This window comes from Muntiacus reevesi, chromosome 7 (genome assembly GCF_963930625.1).
Source record: "Muntiacus reevesi chromosome 7, mMunRee1.1, whole genome shotgun sequence".
Classification (NCBI taxonomy): domain Eukaryota; kingdom Metazoa; phylum Chordata; class Mammalia; order Artiodactyla; family Cervidae; genus Muntiacus; species Muntiacus reevesi.
Window position 1 is genome coordinate 98,685,824 of NC_089255.1, and position 22,462 is coordinate 98,708,285.

Below are 22,462 nucleotides of genomic sequence, written 5' to 3' on the forward strand. Positions count from 1 at the left end.
GACATAAGCTATCTATAATATAAATATAAATCAAAATAAAAACTTGGCTATGCATCCAGAAACAAAAAGTAGCCAGTGGTCATCTGTACATATTTTTATATAGTAACAAGCTCACTACGTAGTACCTAGAATGTTATCAACTAGACAGAGGAAGAAAACTGGTTAAAAGAAAGAAAAAAAAGGCTAACAAGTACATTTTTTAACCTCTTATGGCTCTAATTATTTACCTCAAATTAGAGAAGGAAGTAATCCACATACCTGAAGTACAAATTCAAGTTAAGAGCAACTGCAGTGTTGGAGACGCCCACAACCACTGCAACATCCAGGTCCTGAGACACTTTCAGTGAAGTAAAGGAAGAACTCTTGGCTGGCTCCTGTTGCTGCTCATTACACATATCTTCTTGAGGAAGTGCTAAATCCACATGAGCTATTTGTCTACCATCCACAATGTCAAAAATGTCTTTGAGTTAAGAGTTAAGGAAAATGTCAGTCTTAAGTATGCCCAAACACTTAAAACACAGAACAGGACAGAGCTGTAGACTTCATCGTTCCAACCTTGTAGGTATAACAACAGGAGAATGGACATTAAAGAACCCATCACATTAACCAGGTGACCATGACTTTAGTGACCCAATGAACAACTTGACAGAGAGTTTATTCAACAATGCTCGCTGAATCTCCACTCGGTGCCAGCCCCCGAGACATCACTAACGGTTTCCACTAGTGTTCTACAACAGTGCTCTTCAAAACAAACAGTGTGAGGCACATTTGTCATTGTAAGTTTTCTAGCAGCCTTATTAAAAAAGTAAGAAGAAATCAGGGAACCTAATTTTAATACATTATTTAACCCAGTATATCCAAAATACTATCTCCACATGTAACTAATATTAACATTGATACATTTTACATATTTTTTCAAAACTTCAAATTGAGTTATTTTATACTTATAGCACATCTCAATTGGGACAATTTTCGTTCCAATACAGTATTTTTGCAGTATTTAGACTGCAAAAATTTATACTTAAGAACTTGGAACAGTCAAATCGTTCCAAACATACTCTAAGGTTCTCCAATAACTGAATCAAGTATCAGACATTAAAGTAATTAAATACAACTAAGAATTCAGTTTCTCAGTCACACTAGCCAGTTTCAAGTGTTCAATAGTCACCTATGCCTACTGCCTACAATGTCGGATAGCGCAGTTCTGTAATCTGGCAATAAAAATGAGGTTAACCCAATATTCTGTAACACTTTTTGTAACAGCCTGTATTTTTACAAAAGAGATTTTAATACAGACTATGACATATATAAAATGCTACTACCTGGTCACTACCATGGTAGATCAGTGGTAAAGAATCTGCCTACAACGCAGGAGACACGTGTGTGATCCCTGAGTTGGGAAGATCCCCTGGAGGAGGAAATGGCAACCCACTCCAGTATCCTTGACTGGAGAATCCCATGGACAGAGGAACATACAGGCTACATCCCAAAAAGTTGGACACAACTGAGCACGCATGCATACAAATGATATATGTAAAATAGGGAAAAAATGAAATAAAAGTTCTAAAAACACTACTATAAGGGGTCATTCTTCAAACAATCTTCAAATAATTTTTAATATAATCCTGCTGGTGACCTATGAATCTGCTAAGGACAAAAAATTCTGTGACAGTTTCCAAAAACAAACTTAAAATGGTTATGCAAACCATACAATTTCCTAATATAACAGAAGCATTAGAGGCAGTAGGAGATAAACATTATACTCATACACAAAAATGTGTGTATTACATCATAAGCAGTCATCTAAATCCCTCCTGGAACAAGCACAAAATGGATATTTAATAAATAATATTTTAAATAAATGGGTAATGCAGAATATACCCAATTTAAAAACATAAACTGGATGATTATGACTATGAAAAAACATATATTTATAAACTGAAAAATACCTGAATGGAATATAAAGCAATGCAGTTGAGTATCTGAAACTCATGAACAGCTTTTTCTCTGAAAGTTTTACTGAAAAATTAATCACCCCACCTATAGCCCAGACCCTAAACTTAAAAGCCTTAAAAAGGCTCATTTTCCTAGGTATTCTCCTCCCCCCGACATCAACATCTTTACCAAACAGGATACAGATCCAGCCTAAACTACTCAAAACAAAGAGAATTCCTCTGCAGAGCTGCGTGTCAATAATCCTGTCCACTGCCTGCGCAGGTAAGGGTAATGTGAAACAGCTGAGTACCCTAATCGCAGTATCTCTTTCAGGAAACATAACATGCAGGACAACACATTTGTTGATGAACAATAATGATGTGTTGTCGTGAAATGACAGAATTCTCAAAGATAATAAGAAAATACCTATAAAACAAAAGGAATATTACATCAAACTCACGGGTCACAATTTTACAACTGGTAAATTTGGTGCTGTTAACATAACACAAACAGATGAGACAAAAAAGAATCAGGATTTATCTTAGTCCAACTCTAGACAATTACTGATCAAACTCAGTTAAGCAAGTGGTCACTGGTAACAGAATGAATAAAGATGACCTACGATCTCTCTGTGCCTTCTGTTTAAGGCCAGAGTGTGATGAAAAAACCCACAAGATGATTAAAAAAGGTTCCTTACCCACGAGACCCCCATAAGAATGATCAGACTCTTTTTTTTTTTTAAGAGAAGAAGAACGTAAGCATGGTGGTAAGAATGCTGCCGCCTTAAAAATAGATGCCAGAGTGCTTTGATTTCTGCTCCCTGAAGCCCTCAGGATAGAATGTAGCAAACAGCTCTGTGACCAGCTTAGATCAGCAGATTAACCAAGAGAAATATAAAGGTCAGCCACGAAAGTGAGCCACATGTATAATTTTAAATTTTGCAGTAACTGCACTGAGAAAAGAAACAGGTAAAACGAATTTTATTATATTATTTAACTCATCTTCAAAACATCAACATGTAACTAATACAAAAACTATTAATGGAATATTTTACTTTTTTAGTACCAAGTTTTCAAATCTGGAATGTACTTGACATTTAAAAGACATATTAATTCACATTAACTACATTAACAGCTTAACAGCCTCATGTAGCTAAAGCCTACTATACTAGACAGGGCAAATATCCCTCCCTGATTTTACCTCTATAAGAACTGTTCCTGAAATATATAAAATTACATAGTAATGCAGATTCACACATGCTGAAAGACTACCTGCAAAAACTTACTGATATTTTGATCTTCAACAAGCTTCTGCAATGTCTCCTCACTATAGCTATACAAAACGGTTGCATCACATCTTCCATCTTCCAAATTAAATTCATAGATGAGAAGTTCATAATTTTCACTAAGAGCAAGCAGTCTGGGCTTGCCGTTTGGTGTCCCACTGTGACGAGAATCCTCCCATACAAACCTAAGGAAAAAGTTTAGACTATTATTATATTCGACATCCACAATAATACTTACCCACAATGGTGAGGGTAAAATGAAAGAAAGAGTAGAGAACTTTTTGGTTCACCTAAGCTTTCATTCTATATACAACTTAACGGAATGTAATCTGCTCTAGATTTCGGCCCCTTTTCCCTTTCTCCTTCCCCTTTCTCACTTCTTTCCCCTCAACATCCTTCAGGGCAACACAAGAATACAGGAGTGGGTGGTGAAGAGGGGGCAAAGAGCAAGAAATGGTGGCTGCTCTTATTCCATTTCATCCTAAATCCGAACTGATGATATGCTTAAAGAAACTGTCATGCTCAAGGATAAGTTTCAATAACCAAATGTCTATTATTTATAAAAGATGGTCTTCACAATTAACAAAAAATATGTTCTGCTAGCATAAATGCTTTCAAAAGTGATTATTTGTATTTATAGACTTAGAAGACTTTAAAGAGGCATATCATAGACTAGCTCTGTCCAACAGAACTTTTCATGAGATGGAAGTGTTCTACGAATCTGCAAAGTCCAATACAGCAGCCAACTGCCACATGGGGCTACTGAGCACTTGAAACATGCTCAGCGAGTGCAACCGAGGAACTAAATTTTCAATTTTAAGTCATATGTGGCTAATGGCTACCATACGGGGCAGTGCAGTTATAAAATCTAAAACGCAGTACAAAGTCAACACACCAACATGGCTAACAAGGAGGAAAAGAGGCTATTAATGCTACAGCTTCAAATTAAATAAAATCGTTACATTTAAAAACAAAAGAGCCCAGATTCTGAAAACTATGCAGGTGAAGTTACCATGCTGATAAAATTTCATCTTTTTTTTAAAAAAGCTTTTTTCCACAAAAGTAATAAATTTTATATCTAAAAACAGTGAACTCAGTGCTATGTCAGAGGAAAAAATACTGACATTTTGTATTTTTGCCTTTATACCTAGAATGACGTTGTTTCATAAACAGCCAGTACCTGACTATTTACACTGAAATCTGAAAATGTCAAATATGGAAATGGCTAAACAAATTAAAATATGTTTAAAAGCAAAATACTGTGAAACGAGTAACATCATTAGCACATGGGACCATATTGACACGTGGAAAGACAGATTTTTCAGTGAGCAGATTACAGAATGCACAGTGATTCAACAATATACAAAAGACCGTGTATATCGGTATAGTCTACCGACATGCGATATCGGCAGAAAAGTAAAAGTCGCTCAGTCGTGTCCGACTCTCTTGCATTGCAGGCGGCTTCTTGTATCAGGGAAGCCCCACTGGTAGAAAAGTAGGAAGCAAATTCTGTACCCTATAAATTTGTCCTTATTTTTACCCTATGAATTATTAGAATTAAAATTTAATTAAAAAAAAAAGCTAAAACGTTGTCCTCCATGCTCTTCCTCCCACTAATTTCATGCAATAGCTTACATATGCCCCCGATTATTTCATGTCAGTTCTGCTTATTTTCTGTTAGGATCTCTGACTCATTCCTCTCTTTACAGGACTGTGTTTATCGGTACTTAACAACGTTGAATCAACTAACTTACGGATGAGGGAGAATCCTTTTCCTAGCAGCTAGAGACCAGGAATAAAGAAAACATGAAACCCACTGAAGCATTCAGGGATTTAGCAAACGAATCTCTACTGTGAGGCACTGTTACAAGACCTGGAAATTCCAAGACTCTTCTTTGGCTACTAAAGTCGTAAAGAGAACATTTCTAAAACGTTTTATTAAAGACTCCAAAGCCTCGGAAGGCACTCTTAAACTTAACGATAAAAAATATAAGAGTTACAAATGACTGAAATTGTTTCTTTGTCTTACCGACCATACAGCCTCAAGTGTATTAAGAACTGTCTCATTACATCTTTCAGGCACTACTCCTAGGTAACGAGCAGCGCGCATAATAAGCACTAGTCAGGAAAATACGTTAATGAGTAGAAAAAGCAGGCTCTATCTATTCTTCAAAGGGGAGCGGGGGGAGGAAACCCAAGCGTGAAGGAAACAGCTCTATGTATCGCGCATTAGAATAATAACAGGACAATGCAAATGAGATGATGCCCCCCAGCTGGCATCTTCAACAGATTTAACTGAAGAAATTGGAAGTGGGGTACAGCACGGTGACGAGAAATCGAACTATGTCGAACGAATAAAAAGCTCAGCGCCCAAACAGGGACTCATACAGCTCCCCGCGTGCGGAGGGTCTGGGTGCGGTCTCCGCCCACCGGGAACAGGAGAGGCGAACACGACCGTCTTGCGGCTACGAGGGGGCCGGGCCCGCCTTGGGCGGGCGCCCCGCCGTCACTCCGCTCCCGCCGCCCTCAGGCCAGCAGAAGCGCGCTCCCTCACCGCCCGGCCCGGCCGCAGCTCTTACTGCCGAAAACAGCCTTCCAAGCGGCAGTCGCCCCCACCTCGGCCGCCCGGCGCCAAGGGGAGCACGTGAAGGCTGCCTGCGGCCGTCAGACTCCCCAGGACCGCCTGGTCTCTGTGCAGCTGCGCCCGGAACCCCAGGCGCCCTACGGCCTCGGCGGGGACCGGCACCAACAAAACAGGCAGCACCCGCTCCTCCGCAGCCATCCTTGCCCGCGGCCCCTTCCGGCCAGCACAGCTCGTCGTGCGCCTGCGCGGTGCATCCGACTCCCCCCCCCCCACCTCTCCAGCACGTGACCCCCCCCCCGCCGCGTCATGCGCCTGCGCCGTGCGTCCGACCCGCTCCACCACGTGACCCCACCCCCCACCCCCGCCGCGTCGTGCGCCTGCGCCGTGCGTCCGACCCACTCTCCACCACGTGACCCCCCAACCCCCATCGCGTCCCACGCCTGCGCGGTGCGCCGACCTGGTCCCCGCCTCGGGACGCCCCCCGCCGCCCACCCCAGCGAAAGCGTGTCTTCCTTTGTTTCACGGCGAGAAAGGTGGCGGGGGTCTTCGTTAGGGGCCGAAGAGGGACGTGGCAACTATTTCCAATGTTAGGTCATCCTCTGCCCTCTCACCCTTGCTGCCGCCCATCTACGGAGGCCAGCCCCTGCCTGTCTATCCACTTCTTCAGTTCAGCTCAGTCGCTCAGTTGTGTCCGACTCTTTGCGACCCCATGGACTCCGGCACAGCAGGCCTCGCTGTCCATCACCAACTCCCGGAATTTACTCAAACTCATGTCGGTCGAGCCAGTGATGCCATCCAACCGTCTCATCCTCTGCCATCCCTTTCTCCTCCCGCCCTCAGTCTTTCCCAGCATCAGGGTCTTTTCCAATGAGTCAGTTCTTCCCATCAGGTTGCCAAAGTATTGGAGTTTCAGCTTCAACATCAGTCCTTCCAGTGAACACCCAGGACTGATCTCCTTTAGGCTGGACTGGTTGGATCTCCTTGCAGTTCAAGGCACTCTGAAGAGTCTTTTCCAACACCACAGTTCAAAAGCATCAGTTCTTCCGCGTTCAGCTGTCTTTATGGTTCAACATTCACATCCACACATGACCACTGGAAAAACCATAGCTTTGACTAGTTGGACCTTTGTCAGCAAGGTAATGTCTCTGCTTTTTAATATGCTGTCTAGGTTGGTCATAACTTTTCTTCCAAGGAGCAAGTGTCTTTTAATTTCATGGCTGCAGTCACCATCTGCAGTGATTTTGGAGCCCCCCAAAATAAAGTCTTGTCACTGTTTCCACTGTTTCCCCATCTGTTTGCCATGAAGTGATGGGGGCCAGGTACCATCTTAGTTTTCTTTATGTTGAGTTTTAAGTCAACATTTTCTCTTTCCTCTTTCACTTTCATCAAGAGGCTCTTTAGTTCTTCACTTTCTACCATAAGGGTGGTGACATCTGTACATCTGAGGTTATTGAGATTTGTCCCAGCAATCTTGATTCCAGCTTGTGCTTCATTCAGCCTAGCTTTTCTCATGGTGTACTCTGCATATAAGTTAAATAAGCAGGGTGACAGTGTACAGCCTTGAGATACTCCTTTTCCTATTTGGAACCACTCTGTTGTTCCCTTGTCAAGTTCTAACTGTTGCTTCCTGACCTGCATACAGGTTTCTCAAGAGGCAGGTCAGGTGGTCTGGTATTCCCATCTCTTTCAGAATTTTCCACAGCTCGTTATGATCCGCACAGTCAGAGGCTTTGGTGTAGTCAATAAAGCAGATGTTTTCCTGGAACTCTTCTTGCTTTTTCTATGATTCAACGGATGTTGGCAATTTGATCTCTGGTTCCTCTGCCTGGTCTAAAACCAGCTTGAACATCTGGAAGTTCACGGGTCATGTATTGCTGAAGCCTGGCTTGGAGAATTTTGAGTATTACTTTACTAGCATGTGAAATGGGTACAATTGTGTGGTAGTTTGAGCATTCTTTGGCATTTCCCTTCTTTGGGATTGGAATGAAAACTGAACTTTTCCAGTCCTGTGGCCACTGCTGAGTTTTCCAAGTTTGCTGGCATATTGATTGCAGCGCTTTCACAGCATTATCTTTTAGGATTTAAAATAGCTCAACTGGAATTCCATCGCCTCTACTAGCTTTGTTTGTAATGATGCTTCCTAAGGCTCACTTGCTTTCGAATTCCAGGATGTCTGGCTTTAGGTTGGTGATCACACCATCGTGATTATCTGGGTCGTGAAGATCTTTTTTTGTATAGTTCTTCTGTGTATTCTTGCCACCTCTTCTTAATATCTTCTGCTTCTGTTAGGTCCATGCCATTTCTGTCCTTTATTGTGCCCATCCTTGCATGAAATGTTCCCTTGGTATTTCTGATTTTCTTGAAGAGATCTCTAGAGTTTTCCATTCTATTGTTTTCCCTCTTTTTCTTTGCGTTGCTGTCTGAGGAAGGCTCTCTTATCTCTCCTTGCTCTTCTTTGGAACTCCGCATTCAAATGGGTATATCTTTCCTTTTCTCCTTTGCTTTTCACTTCTCTTCTGTTCACAGCTATTTGTAAGGTCTCCTCAGAAAACCATTTTGCCTTTTTGCATTTCTTTTCTTTGCGGATGGTCTTGGTCACTGCCTCCTGTACAATGTCACGAACCTCCCTCCGTAGTTCATCAGGCACTCTACCAGATCTAATCCCTTGAATCTGTTTGTCACTTCCACTGTATAATCATAAGGGATTTGATTTAGGGCATACCTGAATGGTCTAGTGGTTTTCCCTACTTTCTTCAATTTAAGTCTGAATTTGGCAATAAAGAGTTCATAGTCTGTGCCACAGCCAGCTTCCAGTCTTATTTTTGCTGACTGCATAGAACCTCTCCATCTTTAGCTGCAAAGAATATAATCAGTCTGATTTCGGTATTGACCATCTGGTGATGTCCATGTGTAGAGTCTTCTCTTGTGTTGTTGGAAGAGGGTGTTTGCTATGACCAGTGCATTCTCTTGGCAACACTCTATTAGCCTTTGCCCTGCCTCATTCTATACTCCAAGGCCAAATTTACCTGTTACTCCAGGTATTTCTTGACTTCCTACTTTTGCATTCCAGTCCCCTATAATGAAAAGGACGTCTTTTTTGGGTGTTAGTTCTAGAAGGTCTTGTAGGTCTTCATAGAACCATTCAGCTTCAGCTTCTTCAGCATTATTGGTCAGGGCATAGACTTGGATTACTGTGATAGTGAATGGTTTGCCTCTGAAACAAACATTCTGTAATTTTTGAGATTGCATCCAAATACTGCATTTTGGACTCTCTTGTTGACTATCATAGCTACTCCATTTCTTCTGAGGGATTCTTGCCTACAGTAGTAGATATAATGGTCATCTGATTTAGATCCAACCATTCCAGTCCATTTTAGTTCACTGGTTCCTAAAATGTCGATGTTCACTCTTGCCATCTCCTGTTTGACCACTTCCAATTTGCCTTGATTAATGGACCTAACATTCCATGTTCCTATGCAATATTGCTCTTTACAACAGCGGACTTTACTTCCATCACCAGTCACATCCACAATTGGGTGTTGTTTTTGCTTTGGCTCCGTCTCTTCTTTCTTTCTGGAGTTATTTCCCCCACTGATCTCCAGTAGCATATTGGGCACCTACCTACCTGGGGAGTTCATCTTTAAGTGTCCTATCTTTTTGCCTTTTCATTACTGTTCGTGGGGGTTCTCAAGTCAGGAATACTGAAGTGGTTTGCCATTCCCTTCTCCACTGCTTATTGGGCTGCTGTTTCTGCTTACAGACCCTGGGTGGTGCAGTGTCCTTGGGACTAGACCAATTCATCATGGTAGAGCTGACTTGATGCTGATGTCAAATAATACCATTATATTAATAACAGGCTGGGGAAAGGGTGGAAATGGTAGAGTTCCTGTTTCCTACTTCTCTTTCCTTTAAGAACTATATGACCCAAGATCACAGCAGAGGGGGCAAGAAGAGGTGGGTAGTAGGCATTTTGGGAAAGTCTCCTTAAGGATAGCAGTGCCTTTCATAACACCTTCTCTTCCACAGTCTATGGGGTCACACAACTATCAAAGGCCAACTCCTGTTTGTGCTTTGTTTCCCATCCTCCTCCTGTTGTAGGAATTTGTAAACTTTTTCTCTCCACCGTGCCTACCCTTGCCCCATGCCTTTATAGGAGTGCTTTCATGATAATATATATGTGCTTTCATGATTATATATATGTATATATATATACACATAGTATATATATCACTTTTAAAATAGTCTTTAAACCTACACTGAGTACTACCTACTGTCAAAATTTCTCTGCTTCCTTTTCAGAAGATTCCAAATTGCCTCTTTCTGTAGTCAACCCCTCTCTCCTTCCCTCAACCTTTCTGCTCAGGCCACCATCTCCAACTCAGCTGTCCCTTAAGGTCAGTGAGCAGAAATGCCAAAACCAACCATTACTTCTCTCTCTCCATTCCACACTGCCCGCCCCTTGAATAGTTTCCCCCCCCAACTTTGGTAACCCCTAGTTTTCTCCCCATCCTTTCCCACACATGACGCCTCCTCAGTCCCCTAGGGCGACTTTTCTTCCTGTATCATCGTTCCCTCTCTCCTAACTTGTAATACCTCTGTGTGATGATAGCTACCACTTCGGTGTCTTTATCCCTGACCTTTTCCTTCAACTCCAGACTGCTCTTTGCCTACTTGATATATCTACTTGGATTTCTAACAGGACTCATATTAAATGTCTAAAATATTGATGATTACTCCCCAAATGCATTTTTCTGTTTTCCCCACATTAGTCTAGAGCACCCACCATTCACTCTGCCAGAGAGGCATCCTGGATTCTTCACCACCACCCTTATCCAGCCCATCAGCAATGTCTGTCAACTCTTTATTTCCAAAACCTCTTTCAAACCTCTTCTCTTTCTGTCCCCACAGCTCTTCAATTCTTGCTCCAACTTTGAGGGGGAAAAAAAAACACAAAACTTTTGAACATTTTTTCCCTCTGCTTTCTATCCTGTTCCCCTAGCAATTAGCAGTCCAGAATGATTGTCTCAAAACAAAAGTGACAAAATCAAAGTCACTTCCCTGTTCAAAATTCTGACTTCCTAGCACAGTGGAAAACCCAGATTTTTTAAAAAAGGTTACAGATGTGTACCTTGCCTACTGCTCTCAGAGCTCATCACCCCCATCCCTTATCTGTATATTTCAGCCACATTTTTCTTCTTTCTTTTCTTCAAACACACCAAGTTCATTCTCACTTTAGGGGCTTTGTGCTCTCTAGTACCTCTGCATGGAATACTCATTTTTGATTCCAGTCTAACTTTAACCTCTAGTTGACAGGCCTTCCATTTCACTCCAGTCACTCATCCTCCAATTGTGTTTCCTCCATAGTATTTATTACTACTTGGTATCTTCTGTCAGTCCCTGTCCAACCAAAATGTAAGCTTCAGAAGACAAAGGGCTTTTCTTTCATCACTGTTTCTCAACCACCTAAAATGGCACCTGGTTAAAAAAAAAAGGGGGGGAGGCTCTAGTATTTGTTGAGGAGTGAATGACCCTGTTTGTCAAAGTAAACCAAACATCTCATATCTCAAGGAAGATATTTATATCCAACCCTCTTAGCTCAGCTAGAGCTACTTATAAAAAATGGCAAGACCAGAACAGTTTTCAAAGTCAGTCTATTGTTCAACACAACAAGGACTTGTCCCTTACATTAAGGACACTTGTGAAGCTTCACACAAAAGAAAGTGGCTTTGATTATACCTCTTCATTTACAAACAAGCTGCAGCACTTCATTCTGTTATCTTTTTAATTATACCTCATTTTGCTCTGCCTTTTTAGGCACATAGTTCAGTTTTTTGAGGCATGAGAAAAGGTTTTGGGCAAGGTTTGCCGATATATCAAGGTGTATATATACACTGTCTTCAGACTCTCTGGATCCCTGTAGGCAAAACCTATACACAGCTAGTGTCTGATCACTAAACTTGCCCTGTATATAGGCATTCTGGAACAAGCTGATCAGTAGATCAAAACAAACCTACAAAAAGAGGGATCAACTCCAAATAACTTCCCTTTAAAGTATTGTGCCATGTGATTAGTATCTCTGTCCAGCAGATTGAAAGTTCTGAGGAAAGATGACCTACATGTTCTTTGTGCGTTTACATCTTCTTTACATTTGAGTTGTCCCTCAAATAGTTTTTGAATGAACAGTTCATCTTCTCAAACTAACTCTTACTCTCAAATATCTTAATGTGATAAATAATCAAAGTTCCTAGGGAAGAAAATGGAAAAGTTTGGCTGAAGAAACAGGTCATACAACTCTAACTTTGAGCACATTGGTTACTCAGTAAGTATCCATGTCTAGAAATACTTCAAAAAGCAAGTTATCCTCCATACTCTTGGTTTAAACATAATAGAGAAGTGATAGAACCTAGTCTGGGCTTCAACCTGGGGCTATGATCTTATTTCCATGGTCACATACTCCATCCTAGCCTCCAGCTTCTGTACCAATTCTTTGTCCACGTGGTGACAGAACAGGGGAAGAAGGTTGCTGGGGAAGGCCAGGGGTTCTGCCAGAGAGGCTGTAGGCATCTGAGCAATCTCCCAGGCAGTGAGAATCACCACGTCTGTCCTGGAGGGCAGAGAAGAAACACATCGGCATCTTAGTGTTTATGCGGGAAATAGACTAAGGCCCCAGGTTTCTTGCTATCTTCTACCACCACTACCACCCTCTGCACCTACAGTAATTAAGATAGAACATTTGCCTGTTTGGTATGTGCCAGGCAACGCTTAGTGCTTTATACATCTTCCATCTTGCTTAATCTTCAGGTCTCTCACTGGTTGGTACCATCATCCTTACATCCCTAGTTTATAGAGGAGGAACGGGCTAAAGAAAGTGAAATAATATGCCCCAGTGTTATGCTGCTGGTAAGTGACAGAGCAGAATTCACACCTAGGTCTGTTATACTCTAAGGCTTGTCTCTTTAATGACTACCTTATATTTCCTCCTATGGGGGACAGCACTACAGGAAAAAAAAAAAAAGGTGAAACAGCTACAACTCTGCTAGTCGCCTCTTCTCTGTCCAGCCTCCTCCCCGGTGCTTGATTAAACCACTCAGGAAAGAGCTAATCTGGCTTAGCCTGCACATCCCAGGGGGATTCTAGTGCCCAGGTGGCACTAGCAATAAAGAACCTGCCTGCCAATGCAGGAGATGCAGGTTCGATCCCTGGGTTGGGAAGATCTCCTGGAGGAGGGCACGGCAACCCACTCCAGCAGTCTTGCCTAGAGAATCTCATGGATAGAGGAGTCTGGCAGGATACAGTCCATAGGGTCACAAAGAGTTGGACACGCCTGAAGCAGCTTAGCACACATCCCCGTGGTACTGAAATAGTATTTACAAGGTTTTTATGATCTTACCAAGCCGAATGGTCACTGCTGGGCTCCTTGATGGAAGAATTCAGTGATACCAGCTGCTCCCCATGACTTAGCAGGGCATAGAGCAAAGATATGCCAAACTGCAAGTGATAAAGTGTCAGAGTGTCCAGGGTAAAACGAGTTTACCATAGGCATCCAGTGCTTCCTTGCCTCTGTTGTTTCCCAACTAAAAGGGCAAGTTCATAGGTACAGACAGAGTCCAACACCCATAAATCCATCAAGTTTTACCCTGGCTGGCCAAGCAACTCTGAGCTCTTTCCAAGGAAATCACTGCTCTGAATTGTCCAAAAGATTCCTCTGGGGGGCTGGTGATGAAATGCACACTTGTAGTCTCTACCCTGAGGAGTCAGAGAGTGTAGGTGGGGAGTGGACCAGGAGTCTGATGCGGGTGGGATGTGGAGCCCATTCTAAGAGGCACTGCGTGAGGTAAAGGTCTTCAGAAGGGGTTCACAGGATATCCACTAGAATATTAGAAGATATGAGATCTTTCACATATAGATCTCACTTGTATTTATTATGCACCTAATAGAAGTATAGTGTTCTATGTTTACGATTTATAAACACACAGGTGATATAGTTCAGAATATTTTTTTTGTAGTAAAAGGATTCACTATCAAAAATGTTTGGTTACTTCTGATCTAGATGCACCATTATCATCTGGAGCTTGTTAAAAAAGCAACCCCACCCTGGGTCCACTCCCGGTAGCACCTGGAGGCTCCTGTGGAGAGACCAAAGACTTCCACATGTGTTACCTGATTCTGAAGCACCACGGTGATTGGCCGCTCAGAGGAGCCAGGTGGTAGCCGCATGAGTCCCTGAAGTCCTTGGAGGAGCTCATGGAAGGTCAAGTGCCTGATACATTTGCTCAGAGGTTGAAATAACATTTGCAGGGCCTGCAGGAAGATCAGTCAGGGCCTCTCTGACTCCTTGACAACTTCACCTCCAGTCTCTTTCTTGACAGTCTGCTTCTAGCCTCTTCTGGTCAGCTCAAGACCTGCCAGGCCTATCACCACTCGGGTGTCTTCATCCCTAACAGTGGCCCTTCAGCACCCACTCGTCCTGCACGCCTTCCCTAAGCAAAGGAGCTCTGGAGCTCGGCGCTTATCAGGGGGTCCTCATCTTCTCTAACTGCCAGAGCACATGCACACCTGTGTAACCATATGCCTGCGGGTTTTCCTTTCTTCACTGTGCCTGAAGATCAAAGATCATCAGCTGTTCCTGTGGCAGTCTTCTATAACCTCCTCCCCTGAGGGTGGCAGGGTCAGTCCCCCTCACTACCCAAAACCTTCTCTGGCTTCTCTGAGGGTGGGGAGGGGAAGGAGGAGAAGGGATAAGCATTGCTAACCCGTCCACAAAACCATCCTCTCCTCCACTCCGTGCCACACTACCTGATCGGCCACGTCCCTCTTGACCAGGAAGGGCAGGTGGCGGGTGATGGCCAGCAGCAAACTGACAGCTTGTTCCCGGCGCAGGAAGGGGAGGAGCCGGGCCACCAGGGCTTTCCCCTTCCCCACAGACAGCGCCTGCAGGAAGCCGTCATCCGCCGCCCTGCAGGGACACAGGTGAACATCGCAGGGCTCAGCTAGAGCAGAGGGTTGCTGCCAGAAGGGATGGGCCGAAGCTAAGCCACTGTCTCCTCCTGGGATGGGGTGTGACCGTCCCACACTCACTCCAGATTATTCTGCCCCTGGGCCTTTAAGGCCTGGAAGAGCTTCTCAACCCGGCTGCTCTGCTGTTCAGAGTCACGGGGCTGTGCAGGTCCATCCTGCTGGCCGTCCTCTATCTCCAGTAACTGAAGGAACATCTGGGAACGTGAGGGTGGGGAGAGAGGAAGAAGGGGTCAACGTGAGCATATCCTGTTCTCAAGGGAGGCAAGGAACTCACTGCTAAGGCTGAGGTCTCACCTTCTCAATCCGGTACAGCACCCAAAGCCTCTGACTGCTTGCAGCTGCTGTCTCCTAGAGAGAGAGTCCCTGGCTGTCAGCCACAACCCCAACAGCAGCAGCCCACGCCTAGGCAGGCCAGGACGTGAGCTGGAAAGACTGAATCGCAAAGCCTGATCACTCCTCTTTCTCTTAGCTCACAAACTGAGCTCAAGCATGACAGCACTCCAGACCTTTCTCCAAAACACAGGGAGAGAAAAAGGCTGTAGGAAGATAAACTCCTACCTGCTCTTGAGTTCCGTGGGGCACAGCATCAATAGCTCGGCGAGGGGTAAAACACGTCGACACAGCTACCTGGCCCAGGGAACCCTCAATTCGAACCACTGTGTGGAAGGAGTCAGACAGGCATGTGCCCCTCTGCTTTCCACCTGGGTCCAGCCAGATGTCTGCCCCAACCCAGCAGGTCAGTCCCAGTCCTACCTGATTCATAAACCCCCGCCTTCTGAACGTAAGGTGTGACCAGCTTGAGAGACTCAAACCTGCTTCTTCGCCCAAGCAGCTCTTCATCTGCCTGCTTCTTCTCTAGTTTCTGATAATATTCCTGAGAGTTCACGGATTAGTCATATATGTACTCGTTGGCTGAACTTAAGAGTTAGGGTTCTCCAGTGCAACCTCTTAGTATACCCTTGTCTACAGCATTCATTCCAGAAATGCTCCTGGGATGCAAGACCCTTCTAGAGCCACTATAAAACATCTTCAGCACCCTAAGCCCCATGCCACCTGATCTGCCCCCGCCCCCATCCTAAGGACGTGAAGAGCTAGGATGGAGAGGCAGAGAAGCAAAGCAGAGAGCCCAGAAGTAAATGTGCCCCAGGGTCTGCAGGCTTCCTTCACTCCTTATTCTAAGTTATACGCGGTCACCGCATCCTCCCCTCTCCCCATTTTAATCTGATGGTCCTACCTGTTCTGTCCCAAATCAGCGTTCTCTGCTGGCGTGACAGACCACCTCTGTCCACTGAAGGACAGAGAGGACGCTACTGGCAACTGGCCTCACGGCCAGTTCTACTCGCATGTGGGCTGGCACAGCAGCTCTGCTATCTCAAGACTGAAATCCAGAACTAAAATAAAGCCACTGACTGAGTGAAACAAAGGCTTGAAAAAGCTTCTTCATTGAGAAGCAGTGTCTAAAACTCAGGAGTGTAAGATGATCACATTCAAGTGATCCTGGCAGAAGGCAGAGGTGTTTTGAAGTGTGGTGGGAAGAAAGAATCTAATGTCAATAGGAAGCAGTTAAAGTTGGGAACCTTGCTAGCCGGCTCAGGTAGGTTGAAGAGAAAGTGAAATAAAACTTAGACAATCCAGAAAGTGAAAGTGCTAATTGTTCAGTCATGTCCGACTTTTTGTGACCCCATGGACTATAACCCACCAGGCTCCTCTGTCCATGAAATTCTCCAGGCAAGAATACTGGAGTGAGTAGCCATTTACTTCTCCACGGGATCTTCCCCTCCCAGGTATCAAACCCGGCTGTCCTGCACTGCAGGCAGATTCTTTACTGTCTGAGCCACAAGGAAGCCCAGACAACCCAGAACTCACGGACAAAGGGCAGATAGGAAGAAGACAGAAAGGAGTCAAAAAACCTGCCACATTTGTTCGAGAAATTGAATTCCATTACCTATAAAAGTTCCTTGTGTTTTAGATCTTAAAAGAAAGTAAAACGTAAGTAGACGAATGTTTATAACAAGTCATTTCTAAGAGAAATCAATGTGTACAAAAGATGAGAATGTCCTCATTTTCAGACTGAGTAGGAGAAATTCTTGTCAAAGGATGGAGACAAAAATCTCAGAGTGTTTAGGGAATCACAAATAATCCCCTGCAGCTGAAGTTTAGGAGGAAGGGAAGGAGTTTGGATGTCAAGTATAGAAACACGACCCCATCCTTTCAGAGTCATCCCTCCCACGAGGAGGGACATGGAGACTGTGAGCTGAAGGAAGGCTCTCAGGGCTATGGAGTCAGGCCATTTGACCCCAAGGTCAGAGGCCCTGGGGCTCACCTGGTAGTAATAGTCATCAAGGCGGGGGTTCTCACTCTGCAGCTGAACCATCTGCACTTTTACCACCCAGTCCTTCTCTTTCTGCGTCATGAGGTTAGCATAGGAATCCGGCTGCTGAGGCCACTTCTTGGCTGGGAGACTTCAAGCCAGCAGGAGGGCTCTTTAGACCCCCTCCTCCCTCCTCCCCCCGCCCCGAGAACTCCCAAAGGAGTAGAGAGCCTGGAGCTGGATATCAGGGGAAAGGGGGAGGGGCTTGGGGGAGGTGCCTTGCCGCAAGGGAAAACCCAGCATGCAGGGGGTGCTGCTCAACCCTGCTCCTCCTCTAGGCTTTACCTTTGTGGTCGACCTTCTTGTTGCTGCTGCTTCAAGATCCGCTGGTGCTGAGGGTGGAGCTGGGTCAGATGACTGGGGAGACTTAGAAAGAAACATGGGCTGGGTGGGAGCAAGCTCTTAGCACCCTCCCCACTTATTTTAGTCTCTGGGCACCTCAGCCGGACAGCTATGGGACCTGACCTGCTCAGGACCCTACCCAACATCAGTCACGAGAAGCATCACTATCCTAGCTCAGCAGGGTTCACATTCCCTCCAGGATGCATATCCCTGAAATGGGGCTGCAGGGAATCCAAACACGACAGAAGAACATTTGGCCTGGCTATCAGGACTTCTGGGTCCTAAGCTCAGTTCTCCTGGGCCAGCTGACCTCATATCTGAGGTGGGCTTCCATCTCCTCACCTGTGAGGGAAGGGGCTGCACGTCATCTCACACTTCCCTTAGTGAGTTTCTCTAAGTATTTTTTCTGTGGCAGCTGGTAGAAGGGCAGTCATGCCTCCTCAGCTACTACCTCCCATCTTCTGGAGATAACCCAGCCTGTCTGGATCCCAGGGGAGGGGCACCCCAATCCAGCACCTGAGCCTCACAGGCCATGAGGTGGGCGGACTGCAGAGGAGTGATGGGTCTGGTGCGGGCAGTCGAGGTCCAAAGTGGCAGGCTGCAGAGCGGGTGCTGAGAAGGGCGGGCCGGAAGGGAAGGGGAACCAGGTGGTCCAGGGTCTGCGAGAAGCATTTCAGGGTCTGAGAGAAGCACGTCTCCCCCAACAGATCCTGCCTTTGCTGCTGATTGCCTTTCTGCCTTTGCCTTGAAGAACCTCACCGAACATCTGCCACATTGGGGCCCCTCACACCTGTCGTGAGGGCCCCAGACTGTGGGCCCCCTTCTTGTTTCCGGCAGGCTTGTCACCCCCTAGGGAGTAGGGCTTGGCCCCTGACAGTGTGGAAGCCTGTGCTTTTTCCTTTCTGTGTGGGTCAGCTCCCCTTCTTTTCCTCCTCTGAGTGTCGTCAGACCTTGTCTTCAGCCCTTCTCAGACTCCTCGAAGCCCTCCTCAGCCTACAGTCCCCTTCTCCTCTCCCTGCTGGATTTCTGGCAGCCCCTCCACTCCACGTCATGTGCTCTTTCTAGCACAAGGCTCAGTGCTATTTATGTTCTGTAAGCTGGAATTGTTTGTCCCTTTTCTAGGAAGACCAGCTGTCCCAGGACTGGCTCTGTCCTTAACCAAGCTTCTCTGAATGACAGGCGTCCCCCCGTCCATACCCTAACCTCGCTTTGCCACATCCCCAGAAGAGTGTCATGTTAAGAAGGGGACCCTCCAAACACTGCTTCTCAACACCCCGTTTCTTTCTCACAGCAAGACTGGAGACACTCACCTGCCACAGAAAGTGCAAGGAGGCAGGGGACGTCCCTAGAACACCAGGGGCCGTGATTCCAAGGGAGCTGAGAAGCCCCTTCTGGAATGCGAGGGAGGGATGAGGCAGGAATGAGCCCTGTGATAGCATCTACGTTCACCGGTGTTAATGGGGAGGTGAGCAGCAGAACCAACCATTTCCAACACCCAGGATACAGGCAGCTTGGCCCTCCCTCAATTTCAAAGTCAGTAGGATCAGGACCCCCTCTCCTTCCATGAAAGGGAAGCCAGCCTGGCATCTGAGGAGTTAAGTTGAAGCAGGATCTGAGTAACTTCATTTCTGCATGGGAACCCCTTGTGCCTCCCCTTGTGCTGACGGAATCCAAAGGACTGTAAAGACACAGGGGTCCAAGGTCAAAGATGAGACAGTTCATCAGCTGAAATGAAAATGACTCATTTCAGGAGCAGAGCCAGCATCCCTGGGTGGGTGACGCAGCCCTGCTGGACCTGCATTCAAGGTGAGGGCAGAATCAGAAACTAAGCAGAAGACAGACGGAAGGAGGGAAGGAAGGTGAGGGTCTCTCCTGGGGTTCAAGCCTGAAATAGAAAGTGTTCACCCACCTAGAGAGGGGTGAAGATAAGAGAGAGGTGGAGCAACAGCCTATGAGATGCAGACTGTTTGGGACAACCCCACACCCTCCTGCCACAGCACCTGGCTGTTATGGACAGCGTTGAGGACAGCTGGGTCCCCCAGATCATTCTCTTCCTCCTCCTCCTCCACGTCTGGTGCTAAATCTGGATCCAGTTCCTCTGCTTCCAATTGAGAGGCAGACACCAGCTCTTCCTTAAGAGCCAAGGGGACATGGGACTTGCCTGAGCCTTGGTTTAAGTGGGAGCCTACGGAGGAAGTAGAAACAGGCTCAGCTGTGAAGGGCCTGGCTCAGAGAGGATGCTTCTCTTAGCACTTCTGTTCACAAGCCGTCTCCAGCACCATCTTCAAACATTGCTGAATGAATTCAACTCAGCCTCACTACCCCAGGGCACCCCTAGGCACCCCCGACTTGAGCAAACAGAACCCGGCAGGTGCCAATCGCCTTCACCTTCTCAGCCCCCCTTGCATGGGCTCATTAGTCCCACCACAGGCTTCTGCACCTGCTCATCCCCAGACAGCCCTTCCTGTGCCTCTTTAATCAACCAAGTTCCAGCTGCCGCGATGCATGGCAATTTAACCCCCATGTGCCGGAGACTTGACGTGTGTATTGTTCATGTATTGGTTACAACAAAAATACAAGGCTGGTGTTGATCATTTTTCTGTGAAGGTGAGGAAAATACCCCCTAAAATGTGATTTCAGTCACCCTCTTGATGTAGCAGTAGGTAAAAGAACTTGGGAATCACAGCAGTTCTGACTCAAACCCATGCCTATCCACTGAACCACATCCCCAAGCCGCTGCACTCCTGGGACTTTTATCAGCTACCACAGACCACTTGGTGATATTACCTTGGAGGCATTTTATCTTTTCCAGCTGGCAGACTTGCTCCATGGCTGTTTCCTCTGGCGAGAGAGCATTATTAGCCTCTGGAAGGTAAACCTGGGATAGGGAAGAGATCCAGAGACCCCTGTCCTTAGTAAAGGATGGTCTGGCATCGAAACAGCCAAGGTCTCCCCCCAGCAAAGCTGTCAGAAAAAATTTGATCCACATCTCCAAGGAGCAGAATCCCGGGCTCTCAGATGGCCCTAAACCCCCCACCCTCTGACCTCAGCTCTAGGGACAGAAAGGAGAGGCAGTGCTAGGAGTTGGAGGGGAAGCACTCCCACACAGTCACCACCAGCCCCAGTCTGTGCACAGGGAGGGGTTCACAGCACCCACCCCAGCACCGTAGCTGTCCTTTCTGCTCAGCGTGGCCATGGCGGCTAGGGCCAGGCAGGCTCGCTGCCCGGGCTTTAAGATTCCCAGCCCCTGCCCTGCTCCCCCGTTAAAGGGCCAGCGTCTCCAACCACTGCATCTTAGTAGAAATGTCAGGACACAAACTCATGAGAAAGAAAACCCTTGAAAGGGAAAGAGAATTAGAGTGCATCTTGAACCGTCTGTGGTTGTGAGTACAGTTTATTGGGATGGGTTATTTGGAAGCAGGTGTTTAGGAAGAGGATCCCTGTTTTCCACACTCCTAGTAGGAACTTTGTCAGGTTATGTTCTCCTCATTCCCTGAACTTGCTCCATTAAGTTGGATGGGAAATCCCTGGTGGATCGTGAGGCTATTACAGAGTAGCCAGGTTCTCAGTGCTTTAGGGCAGGATGCTTGTGGACCCTGGAGGGCCGCCTGGAGACACCTGCCCCTCCCGGTGAGCTTGTGTCTGCTTGAGCGTGAGTCTGTTGCCCACTCCTGGTGAATGCACAGTCAGATCTTCCAGATGAAAACACTTCTGCATGACTGACACAGATAATCCCCTATCTTCTTGGCTGCTGTAAATGGAAACCTGGTTTTGATGCTCAGAAGTAAAAAGAAAAGGAAATAACAATAAAAATCAACACCTCAGGAGTGCTGATAGCAAACGGTGTGACCTATCTGGGCCTCATCCAGCCCCTCAGCGATTCTGGTGTCTGTGCCCACATCCTGTGTTCAGCTGAAGTACACAGGCTTTACACAACCTCTGAATAAAACTAAAAAAATGAAGATAATTCTCTTCATTAAAGATGCAAGTGAGAGGCCTATTGTCATTGTTATAGAGCCATGATTCTGGTGCCTCCAAAGAAAAATATTCTTTTCAAAAGTTTCTCTGTAGGTTAGAACCATATGAGTGAGGGGACAAATTTAAGTAGCTTGAAAGTTACTGAAATTCTTTTTGAATATCTAGTTGGGTTCAGGCCTTTTTGGTAATGTTATTCAGCTGTTTCTCCCAATAACTTCCTAATAATTAACCCTGGTGTTATCATCAAAAGGGCCAAATGGTGACTTTCACTGTTCCAGAAGTGACTGATTAGGCTGGTATAGTGACCAGGTGTTGGGCAGAGTCACGTGCTGCATGCAGATCTTCATTCTGAAGGGACTTCTTATGTCACTAGTACCAGAACAGGGGGAATTGGGCTCAGTCTGCAGGATCACATCCCTGTCTTGGCTGTTTGAAGTTTCACTTGGGACCTAGAGGCTCTGTGAAAGTCTCCTCCCTTTGCCTGAAGTCTTACATGTCTACGGATCCTTTAGATTTTTCTAGCTTCTGCCATAGTTTATGCTAAGTTTAAGGCAAGCCTGGGTTAAACAGTGAATGAAACAATGCTACCAATGGTGGCATTATGTGAATAAATAGTGAACAAAACAATTTCTTAGAGCTTCTCAGAGCTTCCCAAAATAGAATAAGAAATACAGACAGGGGACTTCCCTGGTGATTCAGTGGCTAAGACTCTGAGTTCCCAATACAGGGGGCTTAGGTTTGATCCCTGGTCAGGGAACTAGATCCCACATGCTGTAACTAAGAGTTCACAAGCTGCAACTAAATACCCTGAGTGCCGCAACTAAGACTCAGCGCAGCCAAATAAAATAAATTTTGAAAAGTTGGATAAGATAAAAGATACACTATAACTGTCCAGCACAGTATTCAGTGTCTCCTGATAAAACACAATGGAGTAATATAAAAAAGAATA

At 45.6% G+C, this 22,462-nt stretch overlaps 2 protein-coding genes across 2 annotated transcripts in view; both read right to left on the bottom strand.

Annotated features, from left to right (window-relative positions):
- Window positions 1–6,020, bottom strand: part of SPG11 (SPG11 vesicle trafficking associated, spatacsin) — a 72,699-nt gene extending 66,679 nt beyond the window's left edge. Inside the window, exons 1-4 of the mRNA XM_065940718.1 lie at window positions 5,800–6,020; window positions 3,221–3,405; window positions 2,137–2,361; window positions 259–460 (exon numbers count right to left, since the gene is read on the bottom strand). Coding sequence (XP_065796790.1) covers window positions 259–460; window positions 2,137–2,361; window positions 3,221–3,405; window positions 5,800–6,002 — 815 coding nt within the window. The 5' untranslated portion in view covers window positions 6,003–6,020. The remainder of the gene's footprint in view (window positions 1–258; window positions 461–2,136; window positions 2,362–3,220; window positions 3,406–5,799) is intronic.
- Window positions 6,021–11,568: 5,548 nt separating this feature from the next.
- On the bottom strand, window positions 11,569–19,626 carry PATL2 (PAT1 homolog 2). The gene is made up of 12 exons (XM_065941144.1): window positions 19,536–19,626; window positions 18,052–18,194; window positions 17,479–17,559; window positions 17,146–17,284; window positions 15,576–15,696; window positions 15,381–15,478; window positions 15,117–15,170; window positions 14,883–15,016; window positions 14,601–14,760; window positions 13,965–14,105; window positions 13,195–13,292; window positions 11,569–12,408 (listed from the first exon to the last, which is right to left on the bottom strand). The coding sequence occupies exons 4-12, from the start codon at window positions 17,233–17,235 to the stop codon at window positions 12,231–12,233; spliced, it is 1,074 nt and encodes a 357-aa protein (XP_065797216.1). The 5' UTR covers window positions 17,236–17,284; window positions 17,479–17,559; window positions 18,052–18,194; window positions 19,536–19,626; the 3' UTR covers window positions 11,569–12,230.
- Between the last annotated feature and the right edge of the window lie 2,836 nt (window positions 19,627–22,462).